We start from the raw sequence: 17,591 nt of genomic DNA, 5'->3' as shown, positions 1-17,591 counted from the left end.
TACGACTAGTATATATTAGTAAAAACAATGTGAGGTTTGTAAATGTCCCAAGAGCGGTTAGGTTTGGCAAATTCCCAAGATTGATCATTACCAGCGACTTTGCATCTCGAAAAGCGAAAGAAAATTTTAAAGTAAAATATAAGGGCCTTAGGTTCTCGTTTTGCCCAGGGCCCCCGAAATCTTAAGACCGGCCCTGGTTACGTAGAGTACTGCTCTTGATCGAAGTACTACACTCCTATATTTACAAATTGCAAGTTAATGAAACCCGTAGATGTGACCCGTAGATGTAACCCGAGGGGATCGGTCCCCTGTTACTTCATTTCATAGTCCCCACGAGCACCAGCTGGGTGTGCCCGCACTTTTATTGCAGGCCACCGGGGGGCGGGAAAGGGGCGCCGCTGGCCGCTCCACTTGGGCAGCACTTTTATTGCAGGCCACCGGGGGGCGGGAAAGGGGCGCCGCTGGCCGCTCCACTTGGGCATTTTTTGTCGGAAGGGCACGAGCTGCCGCTGGCCACCATCCGGGACAAGCCCGCGACACGCACTTAATTAGCACAGGCAGCGGCAACCTCCAAGCGCTTAATTAGCACGCGCAGCGCAGCGTAGGGGGGCGGGAGAGAGAGAGAGAGAGAGAGAGAGAGAGGAGGTGGATGGGCACCGACGCGTTCCTCCGGCAGCAGGAGCCATGGTTCGTCTCACTGGGCATCCTCGGCGCCCTCTACGTCGCCGTGGTCGCGTACCGCCTCTTCCACATCTCCGGCCTCGCGCTCTGCCTGCGCCAGCCCAAGGACCTCCGCCGCCGCTACGGGGCGTGGGCCGTCGTGACCGGCCCGACGTCCGGCATCGGCCGCTCGATGGCGCTGGAGCTCGCGCGGCGCGGCCTCAACCTCGTGCTAGTCGGCCGCGACCCCGCCATGCTCCAGGACATCTCCGCGACCGTCTCCCGAACGCACGGCGTGCTGGCCAAGACCGTGCAGTTCGACTTCTCCCTCGTCTCCACTCCTCGAGGTGAAGCACCACTGCAGCACACACAGTACTGAAACGTAGAAATAATCCAGATGTGCTGACTGATGGTGTTTTTGGCAGGGGATGAGGCGATGAGGCGGCTCCGGGAGGCGGTGGCAGGGCTGGACGTCGGATTCCTGGTGAACAACGCCGGGGTGGCGAAGCCGGGCGTGGTGTACCTGCACGAGGTCGACGCGGAGGCGTGGGTGAGCATGATACGGGTGAACCTGTGGGCCTTGACGGAGGTGACGGCGGCCGTGCTGCCCGGGATGGTGGACCGGGGGAGGGGCGCCGTCGTCAACATCGGCTCCGGCTGCACGGTGGCGCTACCCTCCGTACCGTTCTACTCCATCTACGCCGCCACCAAACGGTAATATGCAGTGTTACACTACCACACGTGCATTAAAAATCTAATTCGTACTGTAGGAATGAGCACGAGAAGAGAGTGCCAAACATCGACCGGGATTTGTTTTCGTTTGCTATTTTTCCTACTAAGATGACCACGAATTTAAGGAAAAAAATGAAAATGAAAAATAAAAAGAAAAAGGAAAGAGAAAAAGAAAAAGAAAAGAGAGAAAAAAGAAGAAGGAAAAGGGAACAAGTGAACACGACAGACGTGCTGTCCTCGTGGTTACTTCCGTTGACCAACAACAGGAGGTCCCGGTTTCAAGTCACTCTGCGTGCTTATTTTTGCAGTTTTAAAGAAGAAGAAAAACTGCGTGTTTTGAAGAAGGAAAAAAACTAAAGCGGACCGGCCCAACAAAAACCGTGGGATCGACTTTAGGGTTTGTTTCGCCAAACTTCTATAAATTCAGGGTTTAAAATAAACTTTTTCCATTTGAAATAGGTACGTTGCTCAGTTCTCCAGGAGCCTTTACGTTGAGTACAGAGGCAAAGGCATCGATGTGCAGTGTCAGGTAAGTTTACAATTTTCTATATTAATTCATTCTACTATTCCCTTTCCATTTGATAATATAATGAACATTTATTTAGGACCAGCTTAACCAGCTAATGTTCGTCGGGAGCATGACAAATGCAAACGTTTACTATGGCAAATTCTTTAAATCACACAAGAAAATTTCTTCAAAACAAACACGGCAAATTCTGACAAAACGTAATGCTATTCAACAAAAATTACCATGCTCGCTTAAAGGAATTGCCATACTACGAGACAACACAAATTGCTATAAAAAATGTTCAATATTCCGTGCTCCCCCAGCGGAGGTTCACTGAAAAGCATAACTGTTTTTGGTACTTAGATGTTGATATTTTTCTCTATAAACTTGTAGAGTTTTAACTTTCTAGAAAATCTATGTGCACTACAATATCAAATTAATGGAGAAGATATATGATCAACTGATGTACGTCGACAAAGAAAGTAAAATAAAGATGCATCTCGCCAATCCATCAAAGAAGATCTGGTCTATCTTTTTCCCCATCGGCCCAAAAAACTGGACCGCCTGGTCCATCTCCTCCACACTTGATCTCCATGCCCTCACATGCCCTACGGTAGCTTTAGGGAACTTGAGGAAAACAACTAATTTAGTATTAAACAATCAAAAAGTTATAGATTTTTTTTACAAAAGAAATTTTTAATGTACTCATCAATCATGATAGTACAGAGAACACAAGAGGTAAAAAAAATTACAACCATGTCCATGGACCACCTAACAATGACTACTTGCACTGAAGCGAGCCGAAGGCGCGGCGTCGTCATTGCCCATCCCTCACTGAAGCCGGGCAAACCTTATTGTAGTAGACGTTCGGGAAGTCGTCGTGCTAAAACCCGAAATGACCAGCACACTAGAGCAGCAACCATCATCAATGAAGAGGGTTGTAGACCAAAAAGATCAAAAATGTAATCATACACTGGATCCAAATAGATCCATCGAAGACCAGCACCGACTAAATCTCGTGAGATCCGACGAAAACACACCTCCACACGTCTTCCAACAATACTGTTTGCACCATCGGGATGGGGATCAAACGTGGGAGACATTATTCCTATTGAGGGACATCGATTGCCACCACCACACAACCCCAACCAATATGTTAAACCTAATAAAAATGAGAATGGGGTCCCTCCTGCCGGCGGGGGACCGAGATCCTCCGCGCCTCCATGGCCCAAAGGTCATCGGAGGTGGGGCGGATCAGCGGCGGCGCCGACGGGGGAAGGAATGAGACTTTTCTGGAGGAGGAGGAAAGGAGGCTAGCAGTTTTAACGAGGACTAAATTCTAAAAAGTTATAGATTTTGAATCTCATGAGCGGAAATTGCCATGTTCGCATAAAAGAATAGCCATACTACTGACAACATAAATTGTCATAAAAAATTGTTCATTCTGCGATGCTTCCTCAGTGAACGTTCGCTGAATAGCATTACTGTATTTTTAAAAGGTCATGTTTCATAAACTTGCATCACATTTATAAGGAAAAAATATCTATACAATACGAAAATATATGTCTCACATGATGTATCTAATGATATATATGTATTTTGGACTTTAGATTTCAATATTTTTCTCTATAAACTTGTAGATTTTAATTTTCGAGAAAATTTATATGCACTACATTATTGAACAAAGAAAATATATGACCACTTGATGTACGCAACAAAAAGAGGGTAAAATAAAGACGCATCTAGCCAATGTTTGCTTACTAATGGTCGTGAGAACACATTCATACTAGAAACCTTCTGTCTATTTTTTTTGGTCTGTCTAGGACACATCTAGATGTGATATAGTTATGTCACATCTAATCGGATTTTCACTCTGTTTGTTGTCTATTTTTTGTCCTAATTTTTTTGTTTCTTATTGCTGCATTATATATTTGTGGGAGCTTAGATGTGACATTCTTAAAAAATATCTAGATGTGAATTAGACAAATTGATCTTTTTTCCCTTCGACCCCAAAGGAAAATTGGACCCAGCTGCTCCCGTCTCCTCCACACTTGATCTCCACGCCCCCATGTGCCCTGTGCTAGCTTTAGCCAACTTGAGAAAAACAACTAATTTAGTTTTTTTTTCTTATAGAATTATATTGAAGAAGAAGCGGCAAAGAAGCCGGATACAATGCCTTTCGGCCATTACAACGCCAATCAAAAAAGTTAGCAACCACATCCACCAAACACACCCACCACGCGTACTATGATACATGCTCCACCTAAGCCAACTGCATGCCAGTGGTGATGAGACAACCCACAGAGCAATCGAGCCGCGTCACAACCGACGCCGCGGACCTTTACAACAAGGCCAACACTCGAGGTCAACACAGACCAACGCATCCCACCCATTGTGCCAAGAAGAAGTCGGCGCAAGTGATCGGCAGGGCCTGGGCGGACCAAGAGATGGCATCATTGAGAGAGCACCCGCGATGGTGTACATTGCACCAATGAGGCCCAGACCCGTAGTAGAAGCTGACAACGAATTGAGCCGTGCCACTGAAACTCCTCGATGAACAAGACGGGGCCTCCAAGGAAGGGACGATGCCATGACACCGCCGCTGCCTGGTCCAAAGGTCGTACCAAGGGTTTCCCCTGAGCAAGAGGAGGGGAGTTGGATTGGGGCCAAAGCGACGCCTCTAGGGAGGGGACGGCGTCTACGGATGTCGCCATTGCTAGCCTTGACGTCGCATAGCAGGGATTTCTCCCAGCCCAAGACCACAAAACCCAATGTTCCAGAGGTGCTCAATCGGGCCGACCATCCTAATTCAGTTTTTTTAATCAAAAAGCTATACATTTTGAATCTTGTGTTAGAATTATGATCCAGTATAACCATTGGAGCTCTCGTAGATGAGGTGTTTGAAATTAGATCTCACGCGTAGATGTTTTAGCAAAATTATTTTTTGAAACCAATTTTCATGCTATAGGAAACACATTTTTGTTAGGTTTACCTACCATGACGTCGATTAGCTTGATGTTTAACTAAGTTGGTTACCATGAATGTCAAGTTGCATAAAAGTTTATCCTAAGTTGCCTGCCACGCTAGGGAGTAACTTAACATTGTCCTCACCTGCTTTCCATAATCAGTGATTACTATAAGCAACGTAGATTCAGAGGTAGGCAACTTAGCAACATCGATAGACCAATATTCACATTACCAGAGACAACTCATAAGTAATGGCAGACCACTGAGTTATAAACATTGGTAGGAGATTTTCACATTAATGCATGCAACTAATTAGCAATGACAAGGAAGCAACCTAGGAGAATGTTAAACAAATTCAATAGTACACATAGTGCATGAATGTTGTTTCTTCGTATCACTAAAGTTGCTTTGAAAAAAGTTTGTCAAAACGTACCTGGCCATATAGGAGATAGCTTCGAAACATCTAACCACGAGGAACCTAAGGGCGAAAATGAATCTTAATTACGATACTCTCAAGTTATACTCCTCGCGTACCAGTGCATTAGGCATATTATGAAAACCAAATAGCACTCCCAAATCTCCTAGGCAGGAAGCATGGATTGTTCCTTGTTTTCTTTCATGCCTCGTTTGGCCGGCCACACTTTCTCTCATGCGCATGTTAATTAGTTGTTAATTGCAAAATAAATGATATATGCATGCCGAGGAGAGAGGACTAAGGCGTTGATTAGGCGAGGGAATGAGGCTAGTCATAGTGAGGACTATAAGGCTAGTCATAGTGGGAGTAACTTAGCTAGTAACATAATGCACTTCGAGAAAATTCTGTTCATGTGGCAAGTAATTAATGAGAGATGGTAACATAGCACTTTCCAAGACAAGATGAGTCTATGAGCTAATAAATGAAGCCATCTATGATACTACTATTATGTTACTTTACATTATGAAGGTAGTAACTTAGACTAGTGTCATATGCATGACACTAGTCTAAGAGGGTGCTTGGATACGTTTTAGTCCCATGACTAAAAGTAGTGGGACTAAAACTTGCTAGCCTCATCCATGCTTGGATCCAAATACTAAAGAGACTAAAATCAAGTTATTGAGCATTTATTATTCTCCAAACCCTCCAATCCAGAACTTGCATGTGTTAAAGGAGAGGAATTAAATGAGGAGAGAGAGGGCTAATACATATTTTAGTAGGTTTCCTATGACTAAAAAATTTTAGCCTCAAGACTAGTCCTAGCCTCTCTTTAGTCGGGGGTGGTTGGAACTTTAGCCTCTAAAAGAGACTATTTTTAGTCAGACTAAAAATAGTCCCTTGGATCCAAGAACCCTCTAAGTTACTCCCCGCTATGACTAGCCTAAGAGTATGTTACTATCTTCATAGTGCAAAATAATAAAGTAGCATCATAGATTGTTACATTTATTAGGTTGTAGACTCATTTTGTCTTGGATTATGTTATGTTACGGTAACATATGTTACCACAAACACCTCTCTTCTCATTAACTATTTGTCACCTAAGCAAACTTGCTTGAGTTGTTTGTCATAGTGGAAGTAACTTAGATAGTAACATACCGTAATCCAAGACTAGTTTGCTTACGTGGCTTGTAGTTAATAAGGAGAGGGTGTTTGAAGTAACATAATATGTTTCCGTAACATAACGGAACCTGAAGCAAAATAAGTCCATAATCTAAGAAATGCAATCATTTATAATACTACTTTTAAGTTACTTTGCAATATTCCTTCCATCCACGAATAAGTGTACGTTCGGCTTCCAAATTTGTCCACAAAATAATGTACATCAATCTCCCCAATGCACCTTAAAATAGAAAATAATCTTCTCTCTCATCACACGATAATCAAGACCAATGATATTTAACAAATGGTCTCCTTACTCTAGACATGCTCTTAGCTCATTGGGAGTGGAGTAATTAAAGAGGAGAGAGATGTTGGCTTGCACCTTTTCAATGCATTTTTACTTTACTCCATAATCTGTTCTAAATTTTATATATGTATACTTATGCATGGATGGAGGGAGTATGAAGGTAGTGGTATCTTAGGCGGTATCATGCACTTGGGAGTAGCAAACACGCTGATGTGGTAGATAATTAAAGAAGAGAGAGGGTTAAAGCAACATAGGAAGATACTGTATCATAATAAATGATATACTATTATGTTGGTGTCATGCATGACAATAAATAAGATGATCTATGATACTTTCACATCATATAGATTTGTTGTGGTAAATATTTATATTATTTTTTACAAACTTGGTCAAACTTTGCACAGTTTAACTTCAGTCAAATCTAATATGCAGACTAAATAAAAACAGAGGGAGTATCATACACTAGTATCATATACATGATGATACTAGTATATGATACTCATTATGATTAGCCTAATACAGACTTATTTCATATGCATGATACGGCTAGTCATAGTGGGAGTAACTTAGCTAGTAACATAACACACCCCAATGCAAGTTTACTTCCGTGGCAGCTAGTTAATGAGGAGAGAGGTGTTTAGAGTAACATATTATGTTACCATCACATAGTGCTTTCCAAGAAAAGTTGAGTCTATAAGCTAATAAATGCAGCCATATATGATACTACTTCTATGACACTTAGCACTATCTCTACTCATAATGGAGCAGTTGGTAGTCTCGCTTTCAGATTTTTTTTTCGTCCCACCACTTTCGTCCGTTTTTTTGTAGGTTAACCGTCATAGATTTTTTTCGTCGCCTCCCCCACTTCATCGGTTTATTTTCACTTCACCCTCTCACACAACGAAAAAAACTGAACGGATCAGAACTTTCCATACTGATGCAAATTATTTAGTAATGTCTTTACGTAAAAGAATCAATCACAATCAATCATAATTAATCTTCATAATGTTTGTTTCTTTCCGAATCACGTCCATAACTTTCCTTCCTTGTTTGGGCAGAAACTGTTTGGTAGCAGAGATTAAGAAGCTTCCTATGAGTGTAGTAATAGGAAGTATTCTTTTTCTTGACGATTCGTTTCCATGCATGATGATAGTAAATTAGGCCAACATTCACCACTATTTATCAACGTCATCAATCGTATTCATTCCTACCAGTTTTAAGGGAATCTGCTCGCTATGTCTTTTTTAAGGGGATCCGCTCGCTAAGTCGTCGTCGCACGTTATTTTCACAAGCAATTCTCCTAAAAAAAGGCGTGGGTATTGGTAGTTGAACGCCTGCTAGGTTTTCCGCCTGTCCCATCCTCGCGTTGTGCCGCCGCCACCCGCCGAATTTCCAGCCGCCCGAGCCCGTTAACTTCGCCAGCCATCGGGTCGACTGCCCCCGCCCCGAACCCCCATCCCCGAGAACTAGCTATCGCCGCGTTGCCGCCCCAAGCTCCACGCCACCGGGAACGAATCAAGCGTCGTCCTGACACCGCCGTCGCCGGCCCAGCACCTCCAGCCTTGCATGGACAGCTTCAATGTGTAGTCTCCCTTGCTGTCTCACCTTCTGCCAGCGCATGCAGCGGCGGGGTTGGACGAGTGCGTGCTTGCTAGCTTGCTCTCCGTGCGTAGGTACTTGCTTTGCGTGCGTCGCACCGGCCAATGCGCATGATGCGTGTGTGCCTGCTTTTCTGTATGTGTATGCCAGCGTGATGTGTGTGTGCGTTGCTGTGTGTGTATGATATAGATGGCCCGAGTGTGTGCATGCTGTGCTCTGCTCTCTGCTGATCTATGTGTTGGTGCTCCTGCTATATGTTCATGCCATACAAATGAAATTTCTGTTAATCTTCTGACATGTTGAGTTGGTTCTCTCTGTCTTCTGAGGGGGTGAATGCAAAGCAGTCTATTAAGCCAGGCACTATTGCTGAGCTAAATTGACAAAAAAATATTGGTAGCCATAGTTGTAGTTTAAGTAGTAGCGAGTTGTCTGATATGTATAAAGAGCCCGTTGCAACTGAGCCCGTTGCCAAATTGACAAAAAAGGTTGCCAGTGTCACTTGATATGTATGAGAATATTAAATGTATTATTAACATGATTAATATTGAACTCTTAAAGTTAATGTGGCCCCGTTGCAACGCACGGGCGTTCTTCTAGTAAAGGTAGTAACATAGACTAGTGTCATATGCATGACATTAGTCTAAGTTACTCCCCACTATGACTAGCCTACTAGTCTAAATTACTTTCCACTATGACTAGCCTAACTGGCCTTAAGCGGTTTGCATGTGAATTTAACGACTGCATGGAGTAGCTAAACAATAGTGCCTATTTATTAGTTAGGGATTCATAGCTGATTTTTGGCTGGTTACGAGGAAGAGTTGTGCATGTTTATTGGATGGTTTCCATGTTGGATTTTTTTCCCTCGTCCAATCCATAGCCACCTAAGTTGAGCTGCATGCTGGTCATACTGGGAAGTAATTTAGACTTGTAACATGCATATGTTACTGGGCCTATATTATTACCTTATACTCCCTCCGTCTGGAAATACTTGTCGAAGGAATGGATGTATCTAGACGTATTTTAGTTCTAGATACATCTATTTTTATACATTTCTCCGACAAGTATTTTCGAACGGAGGGAGTATATGTTACTAGTCTATATTGGAGTATCATACAAGCCTTCATTTATTTAGATACTGACTCATTTTATGTTAAGAGGTGTTAGTTTCACAAACATCTCTATCCTCAGTAACTACTTAGAGCATCTCTAATAGAAGATGCAAATTTAAAGATATAAAATAGGAGATGTAAAAATTTATATCTCCAAAAAAGAGCAACTCCAACAGATGATGCAAAACGGAGATGTAAAAGTGCAACTCCAATAGGTGATGCAAAAAGAAGATGTAAAAACTAGTGGGCGGCGACCGAATTAGGGCGGTGGTGGAGCAGCAGTGGCGGCGCGAATCGGGACGGCAGAGCAGCGACGATTGGATGCTTAGAGAGGAGGAGGAACGGCATAGGGGCGGCGGCGAAGGTGGAGGAGGGCCTCTTTGGCCGGAGGAGGAAGTCACGGCCGCCGCCGGCAGCCAATCGCCCGCCGCAGCCGTGTCCGGCTTCGAAATTTTTGCCAACGTTGGTTCGCCACCGGGTTGCACCCCCGCGTCATCTGCCGCTTCACGCCTTCATCGCGTGGCTTGGCGGCCCGCTGCTTCTTAGCAGGGAGCTTCGGCGCGACGTCAACCGGCCGAGGTGGGGCAAATCTGGGAGGCCACATGGAGACGGAGGCCAAATTAGGGACCGTGGTCACGCCGACGAGGGCTGCAGTGAGGTGGGTCAGACCAGCGACGGGTTTATCGGCGTCGGCCACTATGACTAGCCTGGTACGAAGGGAGTAGCTTTAATAAAATGGGAACTGAATTAATTGCAAAGGATTGCACCAGACTTGCTACACATCATCACATCCCGGTCTATCCTGCCCGCTGCCCATGACACGTCCCACCTCCCCACACCATCGGTCTCCCACCATTTCTTTGTGACAACTATCGTGGGTCTACTTGTGATCGTGCAATGCATGAGACAGTAAACCAGCTAGCGACTCAGTGTCTCAGCTACTGTATGTGACTGTGACCGGACGGTGCAAAGGCATGTGCGCGCTTGGCAATACTTCAATTTACAAGTAATTTCAAGAGTAGAACAGCCTTGATTTGTTGTTCAGGGATGTCATTTTAATTGCTTTTTGTTGCCAAACTCGCAATTGATATTCACACGAAAGTATTCATAAATATTGACATAAAATATGTTGCATCACATACACGTAGACACACATATCACATTCTCATTCAGCGCATGAGTCCACTGCATCTTATAAAACATTCATACATGTTCAATAATTCAAAGCCAACAAATACAACAAAGTTTTGCATAGTTCGCAACAAACAAATCAAAACGAGTAGGGAGAGGGAGGATATATGTGAGGATTGGACGAATGAAGAAGAAAAACGAAAATCTTACATTCTTTTTATGTAAAATATCAATTAGATAAGCCCATGCTTTGCAACCCGGGGATACATATTCTGATAGATTAGCCCATTATTAATGCGATTGGGTAAAATAATGTGATTTTATTTGGTAAACACTCATTTAGTAAGTATTTATTAGCTTACCAGAATAAACATAATTTTATTTGTTAAGTCACTAAAGATGGGATATTTAATGCGCTTTTAAAGAAAATCTGGTGGAAAAAATCAGAGATGAGAGAACATGTAAAAACGAGGATGCCAGACTAAGAAGGGGTGAATATATAACTCCTCGGAGCATCTCCAGCCGCGCCCCCTCCCTCCCCGGTGACTTTTTCCGCGCTGGCACCGAAAAAACATCCCAGTCGCGCCCCCTAGGACGCCGAAATCCGCCGGCCGTTTTTTGGCCCGGCGATCGCAGGCCGAACCCGGCGCACTGGGGGGCGCTCGGGGGCTCCGGTGCAAGGGAAAAGCACGCGTGACCCACACCGTCAGACGACGCCTAGCTTGACGTGTGATGAAATATGAGTTTTTATTCGTTGAACTACATAATTGTAATATTTGTTGTTGCATTATTTTGTTGAACTATTTGATTTTCTGTGATGAATGATGTGATAAAAAAATATTTATGTTCAGAATTCAACGCCGAACCACGCTGAATATGGGCCGATTCTCGCCGATATGGGCCATTTTTCGTTGAAAGTGGGCCGAAAAACGGCTAGGAATGGGCCGATATCGACGCCTGGGGGAGATGGCTGGATGCCCAACCGCCCCAGAGCCGATTCTACCGCCAGCTCGTCCCCGGACGACGTTTTTTATGCCTCCTGGAGAGGCCAACAGCTGGAGATGCTGACTAAGAAGAGAAAAATATTGTTTTAGCCCCTCAAGTTTATAAGTAGACGTTTGGTCTCTTCATCTATTTCCGGTCGACATTTGGTTCCTCAGGTTTCGAAACCAGCCATTTCTCGTACGGTCTTATAAGCATTTTGTCGAATAGTTGTCGTGTAGTTTCTGGGCTAGGAGGAGATATGCTCTGCAGCCTCGCACTCCCGTCGCTAGAGACGAGGGCCTGCCGGACCTCCTCCTGCCGTAGCCCCTACTCCAGGGCCTCGATCTCGACGTCCAGGACGTCGTGGACATGGCCACCGCCTTGATGTCCGGGCTCCAGCAGCAGCTCGCAGGACCGTTGCGCAAGCTTGTCGGCCTCAAGTTCGAGGTCGCAAGGATGAGGCACAACAGGAAGAGGCTGAGGAGGCTTCGAGCGCAAGCGATGGTGAGGTGTGCCTGCGGCCGGATGCGCCCAGCCGCACGTGGTGTGCTTCTTGTTGGCGTCGGGTGGCGAGGCGGCGTCGGCCATGGTCGACGGCGTGGTTGTTCCCGGGCGGGAGGTGGCGCACACTGTGAGGAAGAAGGGAGGCTGTGTAGGGAACCCTCCACGCGACCATCACCTGGCAGTGGCTTGGGTCGAAGACATCGCGCATGAGAGAGATGTGTGGACCATCATGTGCCAGGTGGCACTTATGTGCTGAGGTCAAAGGTCAATGCCGGTCAACATCAGCATGAAACCACCATTTGGACGAATCATACCCAGTTTGGAAACATGACAGATGAAATGTCCACAAAAGAAGATAAGAGGGCAAATATATACTTTGCATAAACATGAAGGACCAAAACATACTTTCCTAATTTATGTAAATCAGTTAAATATATAATTGGGAACTAGTACACAAATAGTGGAAAGGAGAAGAGAAATAGAGAAGCTGGTAAGAGAAGATCGACGGGAGGGTCAAACTGTAGCATTGTTAAAGCAGCTCCAACACGTTGACCCAAACGGACGCATATTTTATTCTTTTTTGTCCTTTTGGGTCGGCGTGTCCTCTCGCTCATCTGCTTCGCTTCGTGTTTGGGTCAGTAGTGCACCCAACACGCGGACGCATTTTCGTCCTCATGACTGCTTTGCGGCTATTTTTGACCTCTTTTGGCCCAAGTTCACATAGTTCAAACAAAATACAAATATCTGATAGTTTCACAACCAAATAAATATCTCATAGTTTATAAGCCAAATAAAATTTAAATTGTCTCAAATACATTTGAAAGAAAAAATAGGCATTACATCAACTGGTTGACAACGTGAGCCCACATATGCTCAACCAAATCATCTTGCAGATGAATGTGAGTTTCCCAATCACGCGTTTGATGATGAAATTTGATGAACTGTGCAAACGTTGCCGCTCCTCCATGCTGAGGCACATTGTCACCCTGAATTGAAACCCTTGGTCATAGATTTCATCCGGACGCTCATCATGTACGCTCATGTTGTGCATGATCACACAAAGAGTCATTACCTCCCACAACTTCTTGGTGCTCCAAGTTCTAGTAGGATACCAAATGATGCCCATCGAGATTGAAGCACAGCAAAGGCACGCTCCACATCCTTCCTTGCACCCTCTTGTGCTTGGGAAAATCTCTTCCTCTTCTCTCCTGCAAGGTTAGGGATTGTTTTCACAAGAGTAGTCCACCGAGGATAGATACCGTCAGCTAGGTAGTATCCTTTTGTTGTAGTGGTGGCCATTGATATCAACATTGATTTCTAGGCAGTTGCCTTCTGCAAGTCTTGCAAACACCAGAGAGCGCCGAAGCATGTTGATGTCGTTGTAAGATCCGGCCATGCCAAAGAAAGAGTGCCAAATCCAGAGATCCTGTGAAGCCTCGGCCTCAAATGCATGCTTTCACATGGCCCCTATACTTCCCCTGCCAAGCAGAAGGGTAGTTCTTCCACTCCCAGTGCATACAATCTATGATACCAAGCATCCCTGAAAAGCCCCTACTCGCATTGGTCGCCAACAACCGGACTGTATCTACAGTAGTTGGCTCTCTCAAGTACTCCGGGCCAAACACTACCACAATCTTGTAGAACTTGTGCATGGAGTCTAGGCACGTGGACTCACTCATTCATACATACTCATCAATGAGATCACCGGGTACTCCGTATGCAAGCATCGCTACAACGCATTTCTGAAAAGAGGAGAAGCCAATCTTTCCCATGGCATCCTCCTTGCACTCGAAATAGTTATCGTACGCTACCACCCCCTCCCGGATACGGTTGAACACATTTCTAGCCATCAGGAAACGACACTAGAATATGTGGGGTTGGAAGAGCGATTTAGGGGACTGGAAGTAGTCCTGTCAAAGTAGGCAATGGCCACTCTTTCTGTTGCGATTCAACGCCGGAGTATGACCCGGGATCGAGCCCCAAACATCGGCCGCTTCCTACTAATATGGTCATGGACGACCAAAGCAGCAACCACAATCTCCTCATCATCGGATGAAGAATCATCCGAATCGCAAATGAAATTGTGGAAAAAATACTCGTCGTCGGTATCCATTTGTACCTTGCGGGCAAACCGTCGAACGCCTTGCAGGTGTGGTGGAAGAAACCGGCCGGTGAAGAGTCTTGCGCCTCTCCGAGACCAGATAGCAGGTCTATCGGCATGGAGGCGAACGTGACATCGTCTGACGAGCGAGGTAGTCGCACTTGTGTGCTGCCGGCAGGGGAGGCTAGAGGTGGTGGCGTGGACGTCGGGGTATTGCGACGTCGGCGAAAATGGTTCATCAAACACCGGAGTATGGGGCCGTTGGGGGGTGGCGTGCTGCTGGGGGAGGTATGTTGGTGCAGGCGGCCGGCCTGGGCAACGATACTGGGTGGCGGCGGCGACGGGTGGGACGGCAGGGTGAGCTGGTTGTCGATGGGAGGAAGGGGGAATGGCCAATGTGCCACCGACTGGCAGGCCAGGGGGAGGCAACGGCGGGCGTTGCGCGCATCCGCTGTGTGTCTGTGCCGACGCAAACCCGGCCCAAATTTAGGCCTGAAATGTTGCCCGGACAAAAAATGGACGTTGGTCCATTTATGTCATGTGTGGCTGGCTTTTGCGTCCGTTTCGATCTAAAAGGACACCGCAGACAGTTCTGGTCGACATGTTGGAGTTGCTCTTAGGATGAAGCCCTAAAGATATTTAGGCCTTTTCCTTCGAGATTGTAATGTGACACTTACTTAATCAATACAATCCCCTTTACTTCAAAAAAAAAGTGCATAAGTGTACGAAATTAGTCTGAGGTTAATTGACAGAAACCACACCAATATGTTATTTGTGTCTGGTGCAGGTCCCACTATTTGTGGACACGAAGATGATGGCGAAGATGATGACGTGGGGAGGCCTCATGTCACAGTTGATCACGCCGACACCAGACTCGTACGCCCATGCGGCGGCACGCTGGATCGGGCATGGTCTCCCTGTCTGCATTCCCAACCCGGGCCATAGGCTGCAGATGTGCTTGTACCAACTATTGCCCGACAGCATCCGTGTTGGGGCTTGCCTCCACGAGTCCCTCCATCAGCGGGCCCTGAATCTGACCAAGGGCACCGTCGCACAGCGTTAAGGGTGGCCTGCCCCCCTAACGAATAATCTATCATGATATTACAAGAGTTGTATGAATTTATAGCAAGGATTTATGTGTGTGATCTGTATCTCTGAACCACAAGTTCTCTTAAATCGCAGTTCCTATGCACGGCTAATGCATATTGTATCTTGCCCGATGTGTACCTTAAAGGACTTTTGATATGACGGTACCAAGAGTTTATTTATATGATATGTATCTCTGAAATGTAATTTCAATTGCTGATGATGCATGGCTAGCGTGAATGGTATCTTGCCTAGTGGCCGATGTGTACCTTGAAGGACTTTGGATGTGAATGTAAATTTATGTATACTAGGTGATGCCTCGCGCGTTGCCGCGGGACATTAGTGAGATAGATCGCTTAAGAGAACTGATGGGCACTCTAGACTGACGGCTATCGGTAAGATATGAGAAATGAAGCGAACAAATTGCAACACCGACATGAAAATTTTCATAATTTCCTTGCGCTGCTTCAAGTCTGCATTTTCAGCACACTAAGTTGCAGACAAATATGAAGTAGGAGACGCGCTAATACGCCAGAGTCTACAAACATTGAACATTTAAAGATAAATATTCATCATTGCAAGAATTTGAAAAGTACATGTTGTTAGGCTATCGAGTCTGAAATTTCTGAAAGTGAAGAAGTATAATAAGTGAGAAATATCTTAGTACTGCACTTGAAGATCTATGAATGCACAATGAAACTTAAAGACAAACATGAAAAATAATTTTCCTGTTGGCAACAAATGTGAAATTTGTCGGTACAGGCTGACATAAAGACCAACCTATATGCTAATTTTGTTGAGTAAATAGGCAATTTCTCGATTAAATCAATCCACGAGTAAATCACTAGCATGGCATTGACACAAATAAACGCATACTGATATTCAGTCAAGCAAACACATACTATGCTAATTGCAGAAAGATCTATGTATAACGCTAGCATGGCTAAAACAGAAAACGGTAAAAGTGGGATAAACGAGTTATACCCTCCAATGGGCCATGCAGAGGCCGCTGCTTTGGTGGCAGCAGCGGCGTCCTCGGCAGCCTTCTTGTCGGCTTAGCTTTCTCGGCGGCGGCACGTTCGGCGTCGGTGGACATGGTGATGATGAAGGCGACGCGGACATAGAGGAAGTAGACGATCGAAAGCGAACAGTCACGTAATCGCTGCCCAAAAACATATTCGTCCCTCACCCCGTACAGGAACCAGAAGTGCGTGGTTTCGGAGACCTGCTCTCTCGTCGACCGTGTACGCGACGGACAGGATTGAGTCACCGGCGGCAGCAGTAGCAAGGGAATGACGGCGGGCGTGCGCGTGGAGCAGATGTGATCTGTTCGTGGCGGCTAGGATTAGGAGACACCGCGCACTTATATAGGCGCAGCCGCGTGGAGAGACGTGGTCTCGACCAAAGTCCGAGTCCGTGACATCCCATGATCCGACGTCTCAGATCGTGGCCCAACTGTCAGAGAACTCTCCGTTAGTGACTGGCAAAAATAAGCGTGTAGGTGTGAGCTCGGCTTGGCTCAATCCCGCAACCCGCGACGCGCCATGACGAGGCGGGCGGCGGAGGAGGAGTGCGCGAGGTCCTCATATCTTCTCAAGCTCCAATAGCGTGTAGAAGAGAAACCCTTATAAGGAGGTCCAACTCCTCTTCCACTTTCGGGGTGGGACTAAACTTCCCACTCCACCTAGTGCCAATAAACCCAAATGGGCCCTTAGAGATTTTTCAGAAATTGCTATATGAGCCTAGAGTCCATCTCAAATTTCAGCAATCCCCCACCAGATCTCGAGGGACCATTGTGTCCTCTGTTCCAATTACTGTTTCGATATACCAGTGTTTCAGTGAAGACCTGTTAAGGTTGAGCTTCACCTAGAGCAAGTAGCTACACTCCTTCACAATTGAACAATGGACTATGCCTTGAATTATCAGTTTGGCGTAAAGAAGCTTCACCACATGTCTTACTAGTACTGGGCTGCCGAAAGCTGACCCCTCGGGTGGAGCATATAAGTCACACTCCTGGCCTATTCATGAGCTTACTAGAGATCACCCCAATCTCATAGACCATGACCAGCAGTCGGGCTCACATAGGTGTGTTCCTCCAAAGATCACTCTGTAGGAAAGCATCTTGCTTACATAAGCTTTGGAACTCATTAAGACAATAGTCATCCTACCATACAGTCTTGAGAGTATTGCGTCTCCAACGGAGTGGGTTAGTATAGTTACTCTCCTCAGTTCACCACTGGCTTGTTTTCCCAGGTCCTACTTCACGGGATCTCCAATCACATAGGTTGGGTTGCCACCATGGCAACTCATGTGGGTCTCATACCCATCTC

At 45.7% G+C, this 17,591-nt stretch overlaps 1 protein-coding gene across 2 annotated transcripts; it reads left to right on the top strand.

Moving 5' to 3' along the window:
* Positions 1 to 571: 571 nt before the first annotated feature.
* Positions 572 to 15,445, top strand: LOC119334323 (very-long-chain 3-oxoacyl-CoA reductase 1-like). 2 transcript variants are annotated; one of them, XM_037606911.1, is made up of 4 exons: positions 572 to 1,007; positions 1,086 to 1,374; positions 1,852 to 1,921; positions 11,438 to 11,718. In XM_037606911.1, the coding sequence occupies exons 1-4, from the start codon at positions 650 to 652 to the stop codon at positions 11,678 to 11,680; spliced, it is 960 nt and encodes a 319-aa protein (XP_037462808.1). In that variant the 5' UTR covers positions 572 to 649; the 3' UTR covers positions 11,681 to 11,718. The 2 variants fall into 2 exon arrangements, with proteins under 2 accessions (XP_037462808.1, XP_037462807.1); XM_037606910.1 differs by lacking the exon at positions 11,438 to 11,718 and adding an exon at positions 14,963 to 15,445 and having other exon boundaries at positions 594 to 1,007.
* Positions 15,446 to 17,591: the final 2,146 nt, after the last annotated feature.

This window comes from Triticum dicoccoides, chromosome 7A (assembly GCF_002162155.2).
Source record: "Triticum dicoccoides isolate Atlit2015 ecotype Zavitan chromosome 7A, WEW_v2.0, whole genome shotgun sequence".
NCBI classification, from domain to species: Eukaryota; Viridiplantae; Streptophyta; class Magnoliopsida; order Poales; family Poaceae; genus Triticum; species Triticum dicoccoides.
This window is presented reverse-complemented; position numbering and strand designations above follow the sequence as displayed.

Excerpts from the sequence above, each read along its gene's own strand:
- LOC119334323 (XM_037606910.1), top strand. The coding sequence starts at position 650 with ATGGGCACCGACGCGTTCCTCCGGCAGCAGGAGCCATGGTTCGTCTCA. Across the intron at positions 1,008-1,085 it reads CCTCGTCTCCACTCCTCGAG|GGGATGAGGCGATGAGGCGG; the intron begins GTGAAGCACCAC and ends TGTTTTTGGCAG. Across the intron at positions 1,922-14,962 it reads GCATCGATGTGCAGTGTCAG|GTCCCACTATTTGTGGACAC; the intron begins GTAAGTTTACAA and ends TGTCTGGTGCAG.